Raw genomic sequence first — 19,095 nt, 5'->3', positions numbered from 1 at the left:
AACAACTGCAAAACCAACCATCTTTTAATGCTAAATATTAATATTAGAAGTATCAAAAATAAAATACCTGAACTCCAGGCCACAAAAGCACACTACTCCCCAGACATAGTTGCTTTAACAGAAACCTGGCTAAATAAAAACATAGCTAACTCAGAAGTTCTCCCTGCCGGCTACAATATCATTAGACAAGACAGACCACTTCGTAAAGGAGGTGGAACTGCCTTACTGTACAAGTCCAACTTAACTGTACGTCAGTTACCAAACTCCTACCCCTCCCCCAATAATTGGGACATACTTATCTCACAACTTCAACTTCACCCTAAAAAGGTTATCACCACAATTGTGATCTATATTCCACCTGGTAATACACCTGCTAGCCTTGAAGACTTCTTATCCTGGTGTTCTTCCACATACTCACAAGAAACTCTTATTCTGGGGGATTTCAACCTAGATTGGTTCACCTGTATATCAGAACCACCAAGTAATCTAATAAATCTCCATGGCTACCAGCAGCTAGTCCAAATTCCAGCTAGATGTGACAAAAAATCTGAAAGGGAATCCATCCTTGACTGGGTCCTAACTTACAACCCCACATTGTAACCCCACACAAGCAGTCTCCCAGACACCTTAAGTGACCATAACATAATATACCTTATACATAGTACAACAAGCATATGCAAAACCACTAACTATAAATTCACTAGAAACACAAAAAATTCTCTCCTGAGGTCCTCAATACTTTACTCTGTAACTGTGACTGGACCCCCCCTAAAAACCCTCCCACTTGACCAGGCTGCATAGTTCAACAAAACATTTCTACAACACCTAGACACTGTCACTCCATTGTGCAAAATCAAGGTTAGAATCTCTATAAACCCCTGGCCCAGTAAATAAACCAAACAAATCCTGAAGTCCAGAGACACTGCCTGGCTTTACTATCAAAAAAACAAAGAAGCACAAAGCCTAACTAAGAACCAAGAACTGTGCAACCGTGCAAAAAATGCATTAGGCTGGACAAAAAATTCTACTACACAACATTGCAAACTAAATACCAACACAACTCTCCAAAATTTTGGAAAAATGTAAACCAGCTACTAAAATCCAGCCAACTTTACCCCCAAACCAACCACCCCTGACACTAAAGTTCCCATCGAAACACAATTCAACTCCCGCTTTGTGAGCTCAATTCTATCCTTAATATCATAGGACAGTTCCTACCTCACTATCCCTCCCAACACGAATAACACTAATACAAGCTTTACCCTCAAAACAGTTTCCACCACTTCAATCAAAAGCATGCTCTCCAAGCTAAAAACCTCATCAACAGCAGCCAACCTACTCCCCAGCTATTTCTTGAAACTCACAGCAGATGCTATTGCTATCCAAATCTCCACTCTCATAAACAGATCAATTGTTGAAAACTATGTGCCCAAACTCTGGAAAATATCCTGTGATACACCCATACATAAAGACGGGACCTTCACTGAACTTAATAACTACAGACCCATTGCTTTACTCTCCCCCCTGGCCAAAATCCTAGAAAAATGCATCCATACCCAGGTGCTAAAATATCTCCTAGACAGCAACATCCTTTCACCTACTCAGCATGGTATCAGACCTGCCCATAGTACCACTACAGCCCTCCTCTGCTTCACAGACACAGTAAACCGTCTCAAAAATGAAGGCCTGCAGGTGTCAACTTTTTTGGATATGTCCAAAGCATTTGACGCAGTCTTGCACCAAATCCTGCTAAACAAACTAAACCAATATCACCTATCAAATTCCAATCTTACCTGGTTCCAAAGCTACTTAACTGACAGGTACCAAGCTGTGAAATGGGAAAATGCTCTCTCTCCTTATCTGCCCATAACTCTAGGAGTCCCACAGGGTTCTATCTTAGGACCACTACTATTCAAAATCTTCACAAATGACCTCTATGCCTCCACTCAGCATGCATCTACCATTCAGTATGCAGATGATACTACCTTAATCCGTGCTACACAAAACTACCTTAATCCGTGCTGCACAAAACATTCCATCCTCCTGCAAACAACTCAACTAGCATTCTCTGATGTTGAAAATGACCTTACCAAAGCCCCAACTTATCCTTAATCCAAAGAAAACTCAGTCAATTCACTATCTACTCCACAAATGCTACTCCAGTCGCTCCAGTGATACAGACTAAGCTATTGAAAATAACCATAGACTCCCACCTAAAATTTGATAGTCATCTCAACTTAACTATTAAAAAATTACATGCCAAACTGGGATCACTCTACCATATCAAACCATTTCTTACCAACAGTACAAGATCAGCCATTGCTTTCTCCCAACTTATATCCACCCTATTCTATGCATCTCCCATTCTGACAAATCTCAACAAAACTGAACTAAGCAAAATGGAAGCCTGCTGTAACAGAATTGCCCGCTTTGCTGCAAATTGCTCATATAGAACTCATCACTGTACTGCTTTAAGTCAGCTCCACTGGTTTGAACTGCCCAACCTCATAACCTACAATCAGCTGTGCCTCTGTCATTCTATCTATTACCTCCCCAATAAGTGTCCTGCCCTCAAAAACCTAGTACAACATCACTCTGCCAAAAGTCCTCTTAGATCATCAATCAAACTACTACTAGAAGTCACCAACAGCTACAATAGCTTTGGAGACATATTATATAGTAGTTCAGTGGCTAAAAAATGGAACTCTCTCTCCACTAGCATACACAACATATCGTCCAAAGCCTCCTTTAAAAACCTTATTAGGCAACATCTCAAGCAAATTTGGCAGTGGCATGATTGCTCCCCAGGCTAATGAAAGCAGATAAGGTACACATACTAAACCTGGAGTTCTAGATAATAGTTTTCACTCTTACTTACAAACACTGGCTAGTGTACAATGTATGTACTGTACCTGTGTACTATGTATGTATTCTACCTATGTTCCAAATTTCAGCTGTATACCACAAATCTATTAATTACCTTTATTTTTAAATTAAGATGTTCTTGTTTGTTCTCTCCACTGTAACTGTTGATGTGCTGCATACCACTGTAAAAACATGGATATTGTAATTTGTGTGTATACTGATCATGTCTAAATATCAAAATGTATCTGTAATTTTTCTATGTGGAGCTTTTCTACCCGGGTCTCTGCTGAAAAAGGGCCTTTGCGGCTCAGTCAGACAACCCCGGTTAACAAATGTAAAATAAAAAATAAATAATTGAAATAAAGTTGAACTAGAATTCCAGATTTTGACCTAGTCAAAAAAACGTTTTAGTAATCAAAGCACTAAAATCTCAAATGTAAGTACATTATTTTGATCAGGAGCAGAAAAACCATCCAAGAAGGTAAAAATAATCTCCTGATAAATAAAAAATAAACCCCATAAACAGGAAATGAGGCAGAGCAGGAAGGGACAGGAAATCAAAAACATGAAAAAAAGACCATCAGTCTATCTACCAACAGAAGACAGAAAGTGAGCCACTGTAACCTAGGAATCATTACACACACACACACACACACACGCACACACACACACACACACACACACACACACACACACACACACACACACACGCGTGTGTGTGTACAATAAACTGATAAGAAGGTTGCAGAATAAGTGAGGTGGGTAGTCAATGCTGCTGTATTACAGGAAGCTGTTTTTAAAATGGCTTTGTTTTGTATAATATACCTCTGAGTGGGTCAGTCTGCTTTGTAGATTTTATACCTGTAACATTGAATAAGTATGAATATTGTGCTGGAAATGCAATCTACTACTTCATTAAGCCCACAGTCTTGTGCCTGGATTTTCAAGTGGCTGCTTGCTTCACCCTGAACTGTGTTATTGGTAGTGAATAATGTCTGCTTTGTACTAGAGACACTCAGCTAAAGCCTGACAAGGAGACTTGGGAATGAATACGTTTGAAACTGTTATGGGACTTGGACACTTTGAACAAAAAAGGATGCAAAATGCAAAGAAACATACTATGGCCAAGTTGTCAACATATTTTTCCAGTTCATAGTTTCTTCCACATCTCTACATGTTAATAATAAATATGAGGAAAAAGAAATGAGTACTGCCCCTAGCAAAATTTCTGTAGATAACAAGGGTGGAGATTATAGTGTCTATTGCCAACTTATTGCCTTGATTTCTACCATTTGGACAACTTGTGAGGCAGCTGGTGTCTGGCAGTTGGATACTGAGCTTTGCTTTGTCTTGTCACATTACAAGTTGAGCATGGCTGACATTAACAGACATTTCAATTAAATTAAGAAACTATCTCTTTTGAGTTCTTTGTTTAAGTTCTCAGTGTTTGTCAGCAGAAGAGTATAACTTCTGCATTTAACCAAAAGTCATTTATAAATGCTCAGTTGTTTATTATATAGTCATGAAGTTAATGATACATGGCCTTCTCCACTACTTTTGAAAGAGTAGAAAGTGCAGACGTAGGTCAGAACTTGTTTAGAGACTGGAAAGGCCCTGCATTATAAAAAGATATCAGCCTGCTGTTTTTTTTTTTTACCAAGGTCATAGGTATGTGTTGTTCTGGGATAGTTGTATTGCAAAACATAAATTAAAGCCAGTAAGTGTTTGATTTTTTTTCTGATGCATTTATTATAGGGATGGAATTAGACTTTTTTTTTTTTGGGGGGGGGGGCTTGGGGAATAGACCTTTTTTCCCTCTTCATTCCTTTTCAAAAATGTTTATGGGAGAGCTGAGTGTGCTCTGCAGGCTTTGTAAGAAATGTTTTCTGTTATTTCTTTTTGTTTATAGAAATTGTGCAGCTATTAATATTATTGTAGAAAAGACAATCATTTTTTTCTTTTTGATATACGTTCCACTGATTGACATTTGCTAACATGGAATTCTTTATTCCATTGATAAATGATTGTCAGTGTAATATGGAGGCATGGCAGAGGTGCTAGGGAAGTGATCAGGCTTATAAAAATGGAGTTGAAGTGTTATATTATTTCATTCCAAGAGTTCATTTGATGCAGAGGTATCAGTCAATGAAACTCATCAGCTGAATGAAGGTGCCATTATTTAAATATCTCATATTTCTGACCTGAATGAATGCACATGCTTATTAGATGTGCTCTTGTTCCCTTATTGTAAAGGCACCCATGTGATCACTGATAGCTTGGCATTTGAGTGAGATGAGCAGAGGATTAGTAAAACGTATGTCTGTAAGAGTTGTGATCTGTATTAGTTGGTAATTGCCCAAGATGTGTTAGTTAAGAGATTCACTGCTGTGTATCAGCGAGGATAAGTGTGAATTTGTTGATCTGTATGGAGGTAATCAGGGATAATGAGTTCAGATTTCACATTGTGAGACAATTGCTGTAATGTGTAATTTGCCAAACTGGGATTTTTGTGAATCAGAATATAGACACAGTCTATGCTAAATGCTTTATACCCATCAACTCATGTAGATACTACCAAGCACACCGTCTGCTATATCAGGGGTCTTGGCCACTTTTAGTGAGTATTGCAAAATCACTAGCCCCCTTTACTGGTGTGGTTATACTTAATGAGTTCATAACCAGAGTGCATAACATCTAAACTGTAAACTGACATTTGAAAAACAATTCAGAGGCTTGACGTTTATCTCAGCATATCTAGACATCTTTTCATTCCTGCAGGGACACTGAGTTTATAGCATGTGCTAGAATAAATAAAGCACACTTATTTAAGCTTTATTTTGATAATACATTTTTTATCAGAGGAGCTTTATAGATAGAATGTTAGTTTCTCGAGGACCTGAATTTCAGTGCTATTTTTTTGATCAGTGTAACTGACACATATCGTTAAATTGTCCTTTTGATGAAATTTTGGTATGAATTTCAGTTTTAATTATGCTTTCCTTGGGGTAAGAAATGTTACAAAATATTTAACAGAAGTCCAGGAATGTGGATAATGGTTAGAATGTGTAATAAGTGGGTAGTTATAGAGTGTAATGTTTCAGAATTAGTGAATATGAAGGCAAAATCTGTCACTAACAATACAAAGAGTGTTAGTAATATTAGAGCCATCATGTGTTTAGAGCTGTATGACTTTATTGTGATAAAACTGGAAGATTTAATTTTCCATGTGTATGGTAGTGTGCTTAATGCACATGTTTATAATAATTAGTGCATGGTAACTGCTGCCAGTAAAGTAATATAGAGAGATGTGAGAGGTAGTGTTGTATTTTTTAAACAAGAGAAATCTTTAGTGAATTATCACTTATGACATAGGCAATCATATATTTATATAAATGAAAACAAACCATATTGATGTATTTTCAGTTGCAAACATTATATATCACATATAATCTTCTACACAGTCATTGTCAATCAAACATTACATAGCTCATTTTTTCCTGCCTTCCCTTAAACCTCATTTCTTGTCCAAAACATTATTTTGCATGTATTGTCCCCAAAATTCTTATTTTTTAATGGAATTTGTTCCTACCCTTTTCTAAAGATCCCACTTCCAGTTCTTTTATCTGTGTTGCTATATTCATTACTTCTAGTATAGTTGGTTTAGACTTTCCATGTTATAGTAATTGTTTTTTGGCAGCCACCAGAATTAAACTCAACAAAGTCTTACTATGTTTAGGCAATTCCAATTCTGTATCAAAGCTCAAAAATCATTTCCTTGGTTATACCAATTTGCTCACCCAGTATTTCTGACAGTGTAGTCTGCAGGGAATTTTTAAAGCCAACTCATTACATTCCCAAAAAATATATTCCCAATTAACTCTTTCTTCTCTAACCTTCAACATGTGCAGTCTAACTGAGAAAAAATTATTTGGCAACAGAACAAAAGGGTAACAAAAAAACATCATGTGGAATAAAGGATCATACGTTGCTCAATAAAGACATAATGAAGAATTGTAAAAAGGGGAAGAGACTTAAGTATGGCATGGATAGATTACAAAAAAGCATCTGACAGCATCCTACAGTCATGGAAAAAGGAGTGCATATAGATGTACAAGATATACCCTACATTGATTAATTTAATTACAGTGACCATAAAACAGTGGCACATCAGTTTACAATTAATTAATGAAGAACAAGGTATTATCCAAGGGATAAAAGCTCAAAGGGGTCAACGTTATTTTGTCCTGCCCAAAAAACATTAAGCTGTTTACTTAACAGATTAGGCCTTGGTTACAATTTGGCTCCCAGAAAACAAACTTGCTTGAAGATTTCTCATCTACTTTTTGTGGATGATTTAAAACTGTATAGTTCATCAGATGAGGAGTCAAAAGCTCAACTGCAAGTGTTTAAAATTTTCTCAGATTATATAAAAATGACATTTGGTCTTGATAATTGTGCAAAAGCAACATTTAAAGCAGGAAAGTTACAGTACCAAGAAAATATCTGTCTGGGACAGGAATGTGATATAAAGGAATTTGAGCAGGAAGGAATGTATAAATATTTGGGAAATGATAAACATTGGTAATAACACATGAACAGATGATAATAAAACTCAGTAAGGAATACTTCCAAAGACTAATATTAATACTGAAAGCAGCTTTAACATCCAGAAATAAAGCCTGGGCTATAAACCAATTTTCTCTTCCTGTTTTAACTTATTACTTTGGTGTGACTGACTGGCCCCAAAAGGTATTAGATCAGTTAGCAAGAAAAAACAGAAAAAAACGTGTCACACTTATAAAATGATCTCTAAAAATCAATGTATACAAAAATTATATATTCCATGTGCTGAACGAGGTATGGGCCTTCTCAAAATTGATTACATGCATAGATCTGCAACTGTGGGACTGCATACATATCTGCTGAACTCATCAAATCCAAACATACTAAAAGTTTTACAACATGAGGAATCTAAAATGATCTCTCTGCTTAACTTAGCAGAAACATTCTGGTGGCAAGTAGGAATCGAAATCAAACCAGAAGTAGACAAAAATCAGACACCAACTGAAATTGTCAAAAAACAAAAGAAAGAATATAAGGAGCAGGATCAGATGAGAAGGAAAGAAATGTGGGAAAAACATAAATATAGTGGCAGGTAGAGAGATCTCCTGGAACGACCTCATGTTGATCAGGATTTGACTCAAAAGTGGTTAAGAGCTGAAACCAAAGGATGAAAGTTTCATAATGGTAGTCTAGGATAGTGGACTAAATGCATGTTGGCTTACAAAGTCCGTTGAACATCTGGGAGAAATAGACAAATCTAGGTTCTGTAAAAAGGAAGTTGAAACAGTAACACAACTTGGTGCTGGGTGTGATACACCCATGGCAGAGGGCCTGTACACTGAAAGGCACATTGATGTGGCAAGGTAGATGCGGTGAGGATTGTGCAAACACTACAATATAGAAGTAGCTGAGAAATACTGGAATCATGAGCCACAAAGGATTATAGAGAATGATGAAGTGTACATCACATGGGATCATCTATTACCAACAATTCAAAAATAGTTACGAGAAAACCATATATAGCAGTCCTTGGAAAAAAAGGCAATAGTAACACTGTTTTTTGAAACTGCTACATCTAGCTATCACAATGTGTCATGTAGTGAGAGACACAAACTCTTAAAATATCAAGATTTGCAGGCAGAAACAAGAGTAATGCGGAGGAAAGATACCAAGACACTTCCAATAGTGGTAGGAGCAAAGGGTTTAAAAAAATAATCTACAGTTGTATTTCGATACACTACCAGTATATGTAACTCCATATGAACTGTAGAAGGGATGAATTCTGGGCACATTGTGGGTGCTCCAAAGAGCATTTTTGGCTACCATCAAAGATTGAAATAATATTAATTTCATGAACTTTAATTATACCTTGACTCAGGAATGGGATCCATTCTAGTCATGGTATTTAGAAACCCAAAAGTTTTGAAGACATTAAAACTAGAAGGAATTTTGTTCTGACTTCTACAGCTGGATTTCCAGTACTGCTACTCAAGTGCATTTGGTGAAGGTTGACCATTTCTTTATCCTGCTGATTCTACCTTTTTCTTTCTTTCTTTATGTTCTTCCTTCCTCTCCTGCTCCGTGGTCCATTCATGATTGTCTTGACTCCTTTGAAACATTTCACCTCCAGCTCAAAGTGTATTGGACATCATCTGGTCATGTATTGGGTAGTCCTTTTTCCTGTATGCTGTACACCCACAGCTACTGCCTGGCTCTACCCCAAAGTCCAGTAGATTGAACTTTGTGCACAGAGAGAATCTATGAACCCATCTTTGTTCAGATTTGCACGAGAGTTATTTTGATGGTCACTTTTCATCAGTTGTGTCACTAACATTTTGGCACATTTTTCAGACCACATATTGGCTGCTTTCCTAACTACTCTGGCTAAAAATAATAATATGAAATAAAAAATTAATTGAAGTTCCAAATCATGAAGAAAATAAGCTTAAGAAGACATACTTGCTCAGATTAACAGAAATGTTTTGGAAATGAGCAGGAATGGAAGTTGACAAAAAATCAGGAAGCAACAGAAAGTCCAAAAAGCAAAAACAAAAGAAGATTGTATAGAACATGACCAGAAGACGGGGAACGAAAACTGGAAAGCCTGCATTTATAGAAGAAAGTACAGAGAACTCCTGGAACAACCACATACTGATCAGGATTTGACTTATGAACAGTTAAAGAGAGGTGAAATTACATAAAAAGATGAAAAGTTAATAAAGGCAGCTCAAGACACATTAGCTTACAAAGTCTTTAGAGATACAGACAAGTGCAGGTTTTGCAGAACACAACTAGAAACAGTCACACATCTTCTTGCTCACTACAATATAGTCAAGGCTAAGGGTCAGTATATTACACTTGAGTGCGCTGTCCTTTGGATTTGATGTTAAACCAAGGTCCCAACTATTTGAGTTGATGGTAGCTCGGGTGGATGTGAAAGATTCCACAGTATCTATCAAATTTTTAATAGTAGTAGAAATACCACCTTGGGTGTCCCCTGAAAAGAAACCTGACTTCTTCAGCTGGGTTTGAAGTAAACACCCATACACAACTGAGAACAACTTGTAGCCTAATGATAGTAACCTGGTCAATGAAGGATAAATAAAATAAAAAAAAATAAAGAAACAAACCTGAGCAATATGGAATAAAGACATCCAGACAATTCCAAATGTAGTCAAAACAACTGGTTAATAAAAAAAGAATTTTCAAGCATACTTAAATATGTAACAGAATACATGTAAATCCATATAAACTGTAGAAGTAGGCAATTCTGGGTAGCTTGCATGTGCTGAGAAGAGCACTGGTGGCAAAAATCAAAGACTGAAGCAGTACAAATTTCATGAACTTTAACTGTACCCAGACTCAGGAATGGAGCTGATTCCTCTCATGGTATTAGAAATCCAAACCATAAAAAAAGTTTTCCTAGAGTTGCCATTTCTAATGGAGAGAGGTTCTGTTTTAGGTGTTGTCTGTGTGGGTTACTGACACAATGTTTGATTTATTAGTAGTCAAACAAAAACAGGAATCTTTTAACCTGCTTGTAGGCCTGAAAATGATATTTGAAGTTGGGATTCAACAGTGATTGCTGAGTGTAATGAACATTAGCACAGTGGAAACACATGTTTTAACTAGAACTAACTCCAGTACACTTAGTGTCATTATAGCCAACAAGTATTATTAACAGAAGTACGGCTAAAACTGGCCCTTGAGTGACACCTTAAGAGATATATGTATGGAGTTATAGAGTTTAATCCATAGGTTAATACTAGGCTAATGACCACATGGGTTTGTGTTTCAGAGTTACTTGAACACCTATATGGTGGGGTATGTTAGTAAGGAGGTAGCTAAGGTTTATGTGCATGTGTGTGGGGGGTATGTTATTTGGGAATTAATTTACTTGATGTTGAACTCTGTCCATCAGAGACATAAGGTCCAGGCTTAGCGTGACTTTGTGATTTCCCATAGAATGATCAAGGTTTGTTTTGAACAGGGTCAAGGATAAACTCTATTTCACATACACCGGGAGCTTATTCCACATGGCAGGGATCCTTTGATATACAAACTGATCCCTCCATCAGGTTCTCTTCATGTTACAGACAAAGTTCAGGTCTTTGGATCTAGTTTTTCTCATGTTGTTTGTCTTGTGGATGTGCAAGAGGGTCATCAGTGCTGGATCTGAGGATGCCTTATCTGCTAGGCATAATTTGTCTCTCAATAACCTGTGAGTCTAAGTGCAGAGATAGGACCTTAAGGCAATCAGTCTAGGACAGAGTATTCATACCTTGGATTTTCCTCATGAGGAAGCTTTTCTAGTAGATCTAAGTAAGAGTTATGAGCTTTGTGGGTGATAGCGAGTGACCTGTAGCTGACCAGTATATGGTAGAGAACCTTGTCTATGGAGTCTAGGATGTGGATGAACTCTGGGGCATCATCCTGTTTAACCAAATGCATAGACATACATGTACATACACCACACAGACCTATGAGACAAAAGCCTATACAATACTTCTGGGAAGCATGTCTAGGCTTAGAAATGCGCTTTAAGAGCATTAGCCTAGTATTCTCCTATGATTTTATGAGTGATTCAAAAACTACAGTACTGCTGGTCTATAGCACTACATTGATCTCACAGAGAAGGACCACATGCAAATGCAGTACTTCAGGGGTGAGGTTAAAGTAAATTAGCCATCCGATCCTCTCCAGAAATGTTACTGGCATCAGAAGAAAGCACTGTAGAGCTTATTAGTTGGACAGTGAAATAGTAAAAAGTGTACACGTTAAAATACAGTGTACATCTATTCATTTGTGTGGCATGAGCAGGGCTGTTACCACTACAGTGAGTAAGTACTGCAAAGGCATGTGCACATGTGTGTGTGTGTGTGTGTGTGTGTGTGTGTGTGTGTGTGTGTGTGTGTGTGTGTGCATGTGAATGTCTGTGTGGGCATAACTACAGGTGTCTGTATTTCTGTGTGCATTTGAGTGCAAATGTGAATGTGCACGTGCGCTCTCACGAGTGTCTGTGTGTGTGTGTGTGTGTGTGTGTGTGTGTGTGTGTGTGTGTGTGTGTGTGTGTGTGTGTGTGTGTGACTATACATTGCTTACATTGTTTGCAGGTTTCCATGTAATTGAGTTACTTGGGCTAGTAGTGAAACACTGGAAAGGCTAGAACTAACAACATGTTATTTCCTTCATAGGCATGATAATGAATCTCTAATGAGATGCTGCTCATTGCATGTCTGAGTCCCCAAATCACAGATTATTACTCTCACACTTTTGGGCACCACAGCATTGCCAAAGTAGTACTACAGATGATAATTTTCTAAATCCTGGCCATAGTCTACTGTGAGTCACATCTAGGGTGCTAAATTCAGTGTTAGATTAAGGAGTATAAATATGTTACAGTATATCTGGCAGGCAGCAAGATTTAATTTAAACAGTAAACAATAAAATGTCACTCGTGTTCTTTGATGTCCATGTTTCTGACCAGACTGCCATATCTAATATTGTATACTGCCATATCTAATATTGTATAGTTTTTCTTTTCCACACTCAACTTAAAGATTTTTTTCAATTTGTATTGAACTAACAGACAGTTTTTTTCTGGTTGACGGACACTCAGTTAATACACCTAATGGCTGACTTACACTATGGGCTGAGACAACATCAAAAGATAAAAACCTGAATTGGCTGGGTTTTTTGTTTTTTTTTTGAGGAGGGCTTTACCCCTATAGCCCTCATGCAGGAAGCAGTAACCCCTGCACCATCTACTTAATGTAATAGAGTCTTAGAGGTTGCATTACCTCAAGGGAAAGGAGGAGAGGAGAAATCCCATTTAATGTTGTATCACTGGCTTTCTTGTCCCTGCTAATAATGTATGTAGGCCTGCCAGTCACTGTTTAGCCAAATGCCCAGCTACCTGTTTTTCTTCATGAGCACTGATGCTGCACTATTATTATTCATTGACTTAAAAAACAAACTCAAACTCAAATAAAAAAAAAAATCCAAATTCTGAAAATTGCATTGAACAGTTTTACATTGAAAACTGGAACACATGAAGAAAAGTATCTATTTAGAATATTTTTTTTTATTTTTCTACAGGGTGCCTCTGGAAGAGATGGAATACCTGGATCTCCTGGTCGGCCTGGTAACCCGGGCTCAAGTGGCTTACCTGTAAGTGGCAAAAAATACCATAACTTGCACTTTGAATCTTTAATAAGTATTTATTATATTTGTGTACAGTCAGTTAATTTTAAACACTGGGAAATAGAAGAACAGAAGTTGTGTTTTGCCATTGTTGTTACATAACCCTGAGATCAACATTCTGAATTGTCGGTCAGCAGCTAGCCAGATTGGTAATGGGACTGATACATATGCATTTCTACCAGCAGTTTTCAGAGACAATATATAAAATTTACTGATCCTTTGGCAAACTTTATTGGAATTTAGCTAAAGGAAGTTTTTAATATTCCTGCATGAGGGCCTACAAGTGATGCATACTCTAAAGGCCTAATGAGTCTGAAACTTATCATGACTTACTGAATTTGTTTGTGGGTGAAGCTGTCCTTCAAAGTAGCTTCATATACTTTAAGTTTTTGAAAATGCAGCCAGAATGTGATCTGCATGCATCTGTAGTAGAACAAAAACGGATGGTAGATTGATCGTTTTAAAGTGTTTTTCAACTGTTGAACTGAAGAGGGCTACACACTCAAGTGCGGTAGCCATTTTTCTGCTTTAAAAGTGTTTGTTTTACTGTATCTGTTTTTTTGAAAACAAATCCTCTCTCTACTCATTTCCTGCCTTTCTATAACCAGTAGAGTCCAGTTTTCAGATTTTGCTGAATTATGGGCTGTTTTGTAGTTTCTGTGTTGCCCAGACCTTACTAAGATAAAACAAAGCTTCTCTGTTCATCAGTGAGCTTTGAGCAGCGTATCTGTCGCTGGAGGAGTGGTTTCAGCTCAGAATATGTAGTTTTATTGGCCATTTTGGGCTATTTCTATCCCTTTCATCTTTGTCTAAAAACCCGGTTTGTGTGGTTTTTGCACTTCTATTACCTCAGCAAGATCCTTCCTGGGTGTACAACAGAGTTCTACAGCAGCAAAGAGAGAGGAAAGGGAGACTTTGAGTGGATTAAGTACCTCTGTTTTGCTTTTTATTGCTTATTTTTGCTAGCCACACTATTCCGAGTATTTTTTATTAACTTTGCAACTTATTTGAACTGTTTTTTTAATTCTGATACTGTTTGTACTTTAACTGTCATTTTTAAGTGTTTTGCAACTGTTGAACTGTTGAGGGTTACACACTCAAGTGTGATAGCCATTTTTCTGCATTAAACGTGTTTGCTTTACTGTTTCTGTTTTAATTTTTGAAAAAAATCCTGTCTCTCTACTTGTTTTCCACCTTTCTATAACCAGTAGAGTCTGGCTTTCAGATTTTGCTGACTTCTGGGCTGTTTTGTAGTTACTGTGTTGCTCAGACCTTACTAAGATAGAAGGGAACTTCTCTGTTCATCAGTGAGAGTGGTGAGCTTTGAGCAGCCTATCTGTCACAGGAGGGGTGGTTTCAGCTCAGAATCTGTAGTTTTATGGGCCATTTTGAGCTATTTCCATCCCTTTCATCTTTCTGTTTAAAAACCTGTGTTTGTGTGGTTTTGCACATCGTGCAGTGTCGTTTAACTAGGGTTAAACTATTTCCAGTGCCAGAAAGTCTGTTCTTCTAATCTTCCCTTAGAACTAGCCAGTTTTCTAGTCTTAGCACTCAGAACTGTTTCCTTGTGCTCAGCACTTGTTCAAAACTCGTTGCAAGGACTAAATATACAAATTACTGCAGCACTCAACTTTCCTCACTTGTTAAGAGGAAACAGTTTTTAGTACTTAAATTTTTAAGCACCTATCCAGGCATGTTTAAGGATCAGCTCCCGGTATTTTCCCCAGTCCACCTGATGAATCTGGGCATCTTGGAGCAATGTAGCAATTGCCTCATGTACACTGACAACCCTGTCCTCCTACCATCCAATACTACAACCTGTAAGAGATGCACTTATATAGCCAAACTGGAAGCTAAGCTCTCTCCAGGCAAGACTGTACTAGACAGTCAAGAGGAGAAGGTAAAACCTTGCACCACACCACACTCAACACATGGTCCATTAAAACCTACACCAGCTAAACCCACACATAGTAACACAAAACACACATCTACATTCGCAGAGGCTCTCAATAAAAATCAGCCCAAACAACAGAGAACTCCAAAGCTGAAACGCAAGCAACCACCACCCCCCAACACTACCCAAATGACACACAGCCCACAAAATCAGTGTGCCACTGAACCTCAGCCCATAAGGCAAAACAACGTACCCAACACACTAGTCATAGATGACTCTATAGTTGGGCACACTGATGTCCAACTCACCAGGCTAAACAAGGAGAAAGTTACTGTCAGCTGCCTGTCGGGTGCCAGGATCCACCACATAATGCAAGCACTCAGGTCACTCCACAAGTACAAATATGGCTCTGTCATTGTCCATGTTGGTGTAAATGACCTGAGATGTACCTCCCTGGACTACATGAAAAGAAACATGGAGGAGCTATCGGATCATGTAGCCCAGGCAAGTATGACCCTAGCCCTGAGTAGCATCCTGCCATTGCCCAGAATTATACCACAATACAAGGACAAAATGATTGACTTCAGCAATTGTCTAAGCTTCTGGTGTCATTCTAAGGGGATCCAGTGTTTGTCTGCCTTGGACGACATGATCGACAGACCATGATGATTTGCCAGAGATGGCCTGCACCTGTCACCCCTGGGACTCCAGATACTGGCTAAGGCTCTTGCCACCCCTGTAGTGCCTTTTTTAGGCAAGGTTCAAATGACAAACTCATAGCAGGTATAAGCAAGCAAAATCTGAGGGTAATGCTACTCAATGCTAGAAGTCTAAACCTAAAAATGCACTCACTCGAGGCACTCCTTAAAATGGAGAACATTGACATCTGTGCAGTGACGGAGACCTGGTTCAAGGCTCCAGAGAGCACCCCTGCATTACCAGGCTATAACTCATGCCACACCTTTTGGTCACCTAACCTGGACTGAAACACTAAAGGAGGAGGCGTGTCCATATTCATTAAGGACATCCAGGCTAGTTCCCCAATATAATGCATCCGAAATTATCCAAGTGCAACTAACACTGGGCGAGACTGCAATCCAGGTTGTAGTTTGTAACATATACCCCGCCATGCCGCAGGATGCCCACTTTATGTTTCTTGATATGCTGGGTAATATTAAGGTACAGCCCAATAAACTAATAATGGGCAATTTCAACTACCCCACCATCAACTGGGAAAACTACTCATGTACTAACTCATTTGCTCAACGCTTTCTGGAATTCATAAATTCCAATGCCCTGGATCAGTTTATCTATGCCCCCACCAGGGGCAGCAGTATCCTGGACCTGGTCATTACCAATATGGCAACAGATGTTCCATGCCAGAGGTCAATTCATCACTGGCCAGATCCGACCACAAGCTAATCACCCTAGACATCAATATCCCGCCCCCACCCCCATTAAGGAAACCACCATAAAAAACATCTCCAAAGCCAACTTCATGCTTCTTAAGACAGAAGTGGCAAGCTTCACGACACCCAAAGAGATGGAAAATAAAGGTACAACTGCTGAATCCTATAGAAATGCACTGTATAAGCACATACACAAGTGCATGGATTGTGCAATCCCCAACAGAACCAAGATGCTATCCTCCAAAAAAAGGAAGCCAATCTGGTGGTCCCCTGCTATAAACAAACTCTACAAGAGAAGTTAGAAGCTGTTGCAAAAAAGAATAAAATCCCTTGATTGCAGGAACTCCCTGGTCAGCCTCAGTGAGAAGCTGAGATCCCTCATAAAATCCTCCAAAGCTAGTTACGAAAATAAAATTGCCACTGATTCTAAAGACAACCACAAAATATTCTACAGCTATGTCAAGAATCTGAATGACGACACTCAGATCTCCTCTGAGCTACAGCACAATGGCACTAGATATACAGAACCAACTGATATTGCCAACATCCTGGCAGATAGGTTCAATGCAAACTTCACCCCTCCACCCACCAAATGGCCCTTCACTATACTGGAAGAATGCCAAGCCCCTGTAATTAAGGCTGCAAAAGTAAAGCACTCTCCAAAGCCAAGAACACAGCATCCATGCGACCTGACAACATCCCAAGCTGTGTTCTGCATGAACTACAGAACAAACTGGCACCCCACCTAAGCACTATGTTCAGTCATAGCCTCACTTCAGACTTTGTGCCCACTGAATGGAGCATAGCGCTGGTTATCCCACTCCACAGAGGAGGTGCCACCACGGACCCTGGGAACTACAGCCCCATTAGCCTGACAAGCCTGGTCTGCAAGGCCATGGAACATATCATCTTGGAGCTTATAAACAACGGCATAGGTAAACTCCAAGCTATGGACCCCACTCAGTTTGGGTTTGTAAAATGTAGGTCATGTCTCCTAAACCTGATTGACTTCTTTGAAGCAGTTGTCAGAGCCATGGATGAGGGTAAAATGGTGCACACAGCCTATCATGACCTTGCCAAGGCTTTTGACACCATCCCCCACTCTGGAATTATTGATAAACTCACTAGACTGGGCATAAATCCCTAAGTCACAAGATGGGTGGCCAACTGGCTCACTGACAAAACCCACACAGTGAAAGTAGCTGACTCCAAATCCAACTTCAGACCAGTGACTAGTGGAGTACCACAGGGCTCGGTCCTGGGTCCTCTCCTGTTTGGCATCTACTTTTCAGAAGTCTAGGCTAATGCAGCAGGTCTTTGGCTAATGAAGTTTGCAGATAACTGCAAACTAAGTGCCATAATAGAATCGCCTAATGATGTGGACATTCTACAAAGGGGCTTCACTGAGACTGATGCTATCACATAAATCTGAAATCACAGACACTCAGGTTAAAACAGCCCTCTCCAAAACCAAAATCACAGCATCAATGGGACCGGACAGTGTCCCAGGCTGCGTCCTACATGAGCTCAAAGGGGAACTAACCCCTTACCTAAACACACTGTTCAAACTCTGCCTCTCCACAGGCTACGTACCCATAGAGTGGCACACAGCAATGGTTATTCTGCTCTACAAAGGTGGAGTCACAACAGACCCCAGGAACTATCACCCTATAAGACTGACTAGCTTGGTCTGCAAGGCTATGGAGCACATCATCATGGAACCTATTAACAGAGACAATGGAAACCTCCAAACACTGGACCCTACCCAGTTCAGCTTTGTTAAGGGCAGATCATGCCTCCTAAACCTGGTGGACTTCTTTGAGACAGTTACCAAGGCTATAGATGATGGAAAAGTGGTACACACAGCCTACCTAGACCTCGCAAAGGACTTCAACACCATTCCCCATTCTGGTATTATAGACAAGCTCACCAGCCTGAAAATAAACCCCTATGTCACAAGATGGGTTGCCAACTGGCTCATGGACAGAACCCAGATGGTGATAGTTGCAGGAGCTAGGTCCGACTCTATACCGGTTACAAGTGGCATTCCCCAGGGCTCAGTCCTAGGACCCCTCCTGTTTGGCATATACTTCTCAGAGGTACAGGCAAGCATAGGCGGACTATGTCTGACCAAGTTCGCAGATGACTGCAAACTAGGGGCTATAATTGACTCTCCGGCTGATACAGACATCCTTCAAAAGGGTCTCACTGAGACGGATACCTGGTGTCAAAATCATGGCCTCAAGCTAAATGCCAAAAACTGCATAGTCATCCCCTTTGGAAAAAAACAAAGTACCCACAAACTACCACATAGGTGGTAGTCCCCTAAATACGGTAGACATAATAAGGGCTCTGGGGACCCAAGTAGATAGCAATCTCACCTTTGATAATCATATTGCCAAAGTGGTTAGAAAATCCTTCTACATGGCCCACCTAATTACAAAAGGGTTCGCATCCAAATCAAAAGAGGTCATTGTGCCCCTCTACTCATCACTCATCAGACCCATCATAGAGTACAGTGCCCCATTTGGGATGTACCTTACAAGACACCTGCAACAGCTGGAAAGACCACAGAAGTACCTCACCAAGAGGATCACTGACCTCAAACAGATGCCCTATGCAGCTCGAATGAAGAAACTCCAGCTGTACTCGGTTGCATAC

At 39.4% G+C, this 19,095-nt stretch overlaps 1 protein-coding gene across 3 annotated transcripts in view; it reads left to right on the top strand.

Moving 5' to 3' along the window:
- Positions 1-19,095, top strand: part of LOC122807296 (collagen alpha-1(VII) chain-like) — a gene marked incomplete at its 5' end in the record, with an annotated part of 1,562,855 nt that overhangs the window by 99,704 nt on the left and 1,444,056 nt on the right. For all 3 annotated transcript variants that reach the window (XM_044078425.1, XM_044078422.1, XM_044078423.1), the window contains 1 exon segment: positions 13,027-13,098. In XM_044078425.1, the coding sequence (XP_043934360.1) occupies positions 13,027-13,098 (72 nt within the window).

The sequence above is a fragment of the Protopterus annectens genome, chromosome 7.part0, assembly GCF_019279795.1.
Source record: "Protopterus annectens isolate FY-2018-M chromosome 7.part0, PAN1.0, whole genome shotgun sequence".
Taxonomy (NCBI): Eukaryota; Metazoa; Chordata; order Ceratodontiformes; family Protopteridae; genus Protopterus; species Protopterus annectens.
The sequence above is the reverse complement of the archived record's forward strand: the minus strand, read 5'-3'. Positions and strand labels throughout refer to the sequence as shown.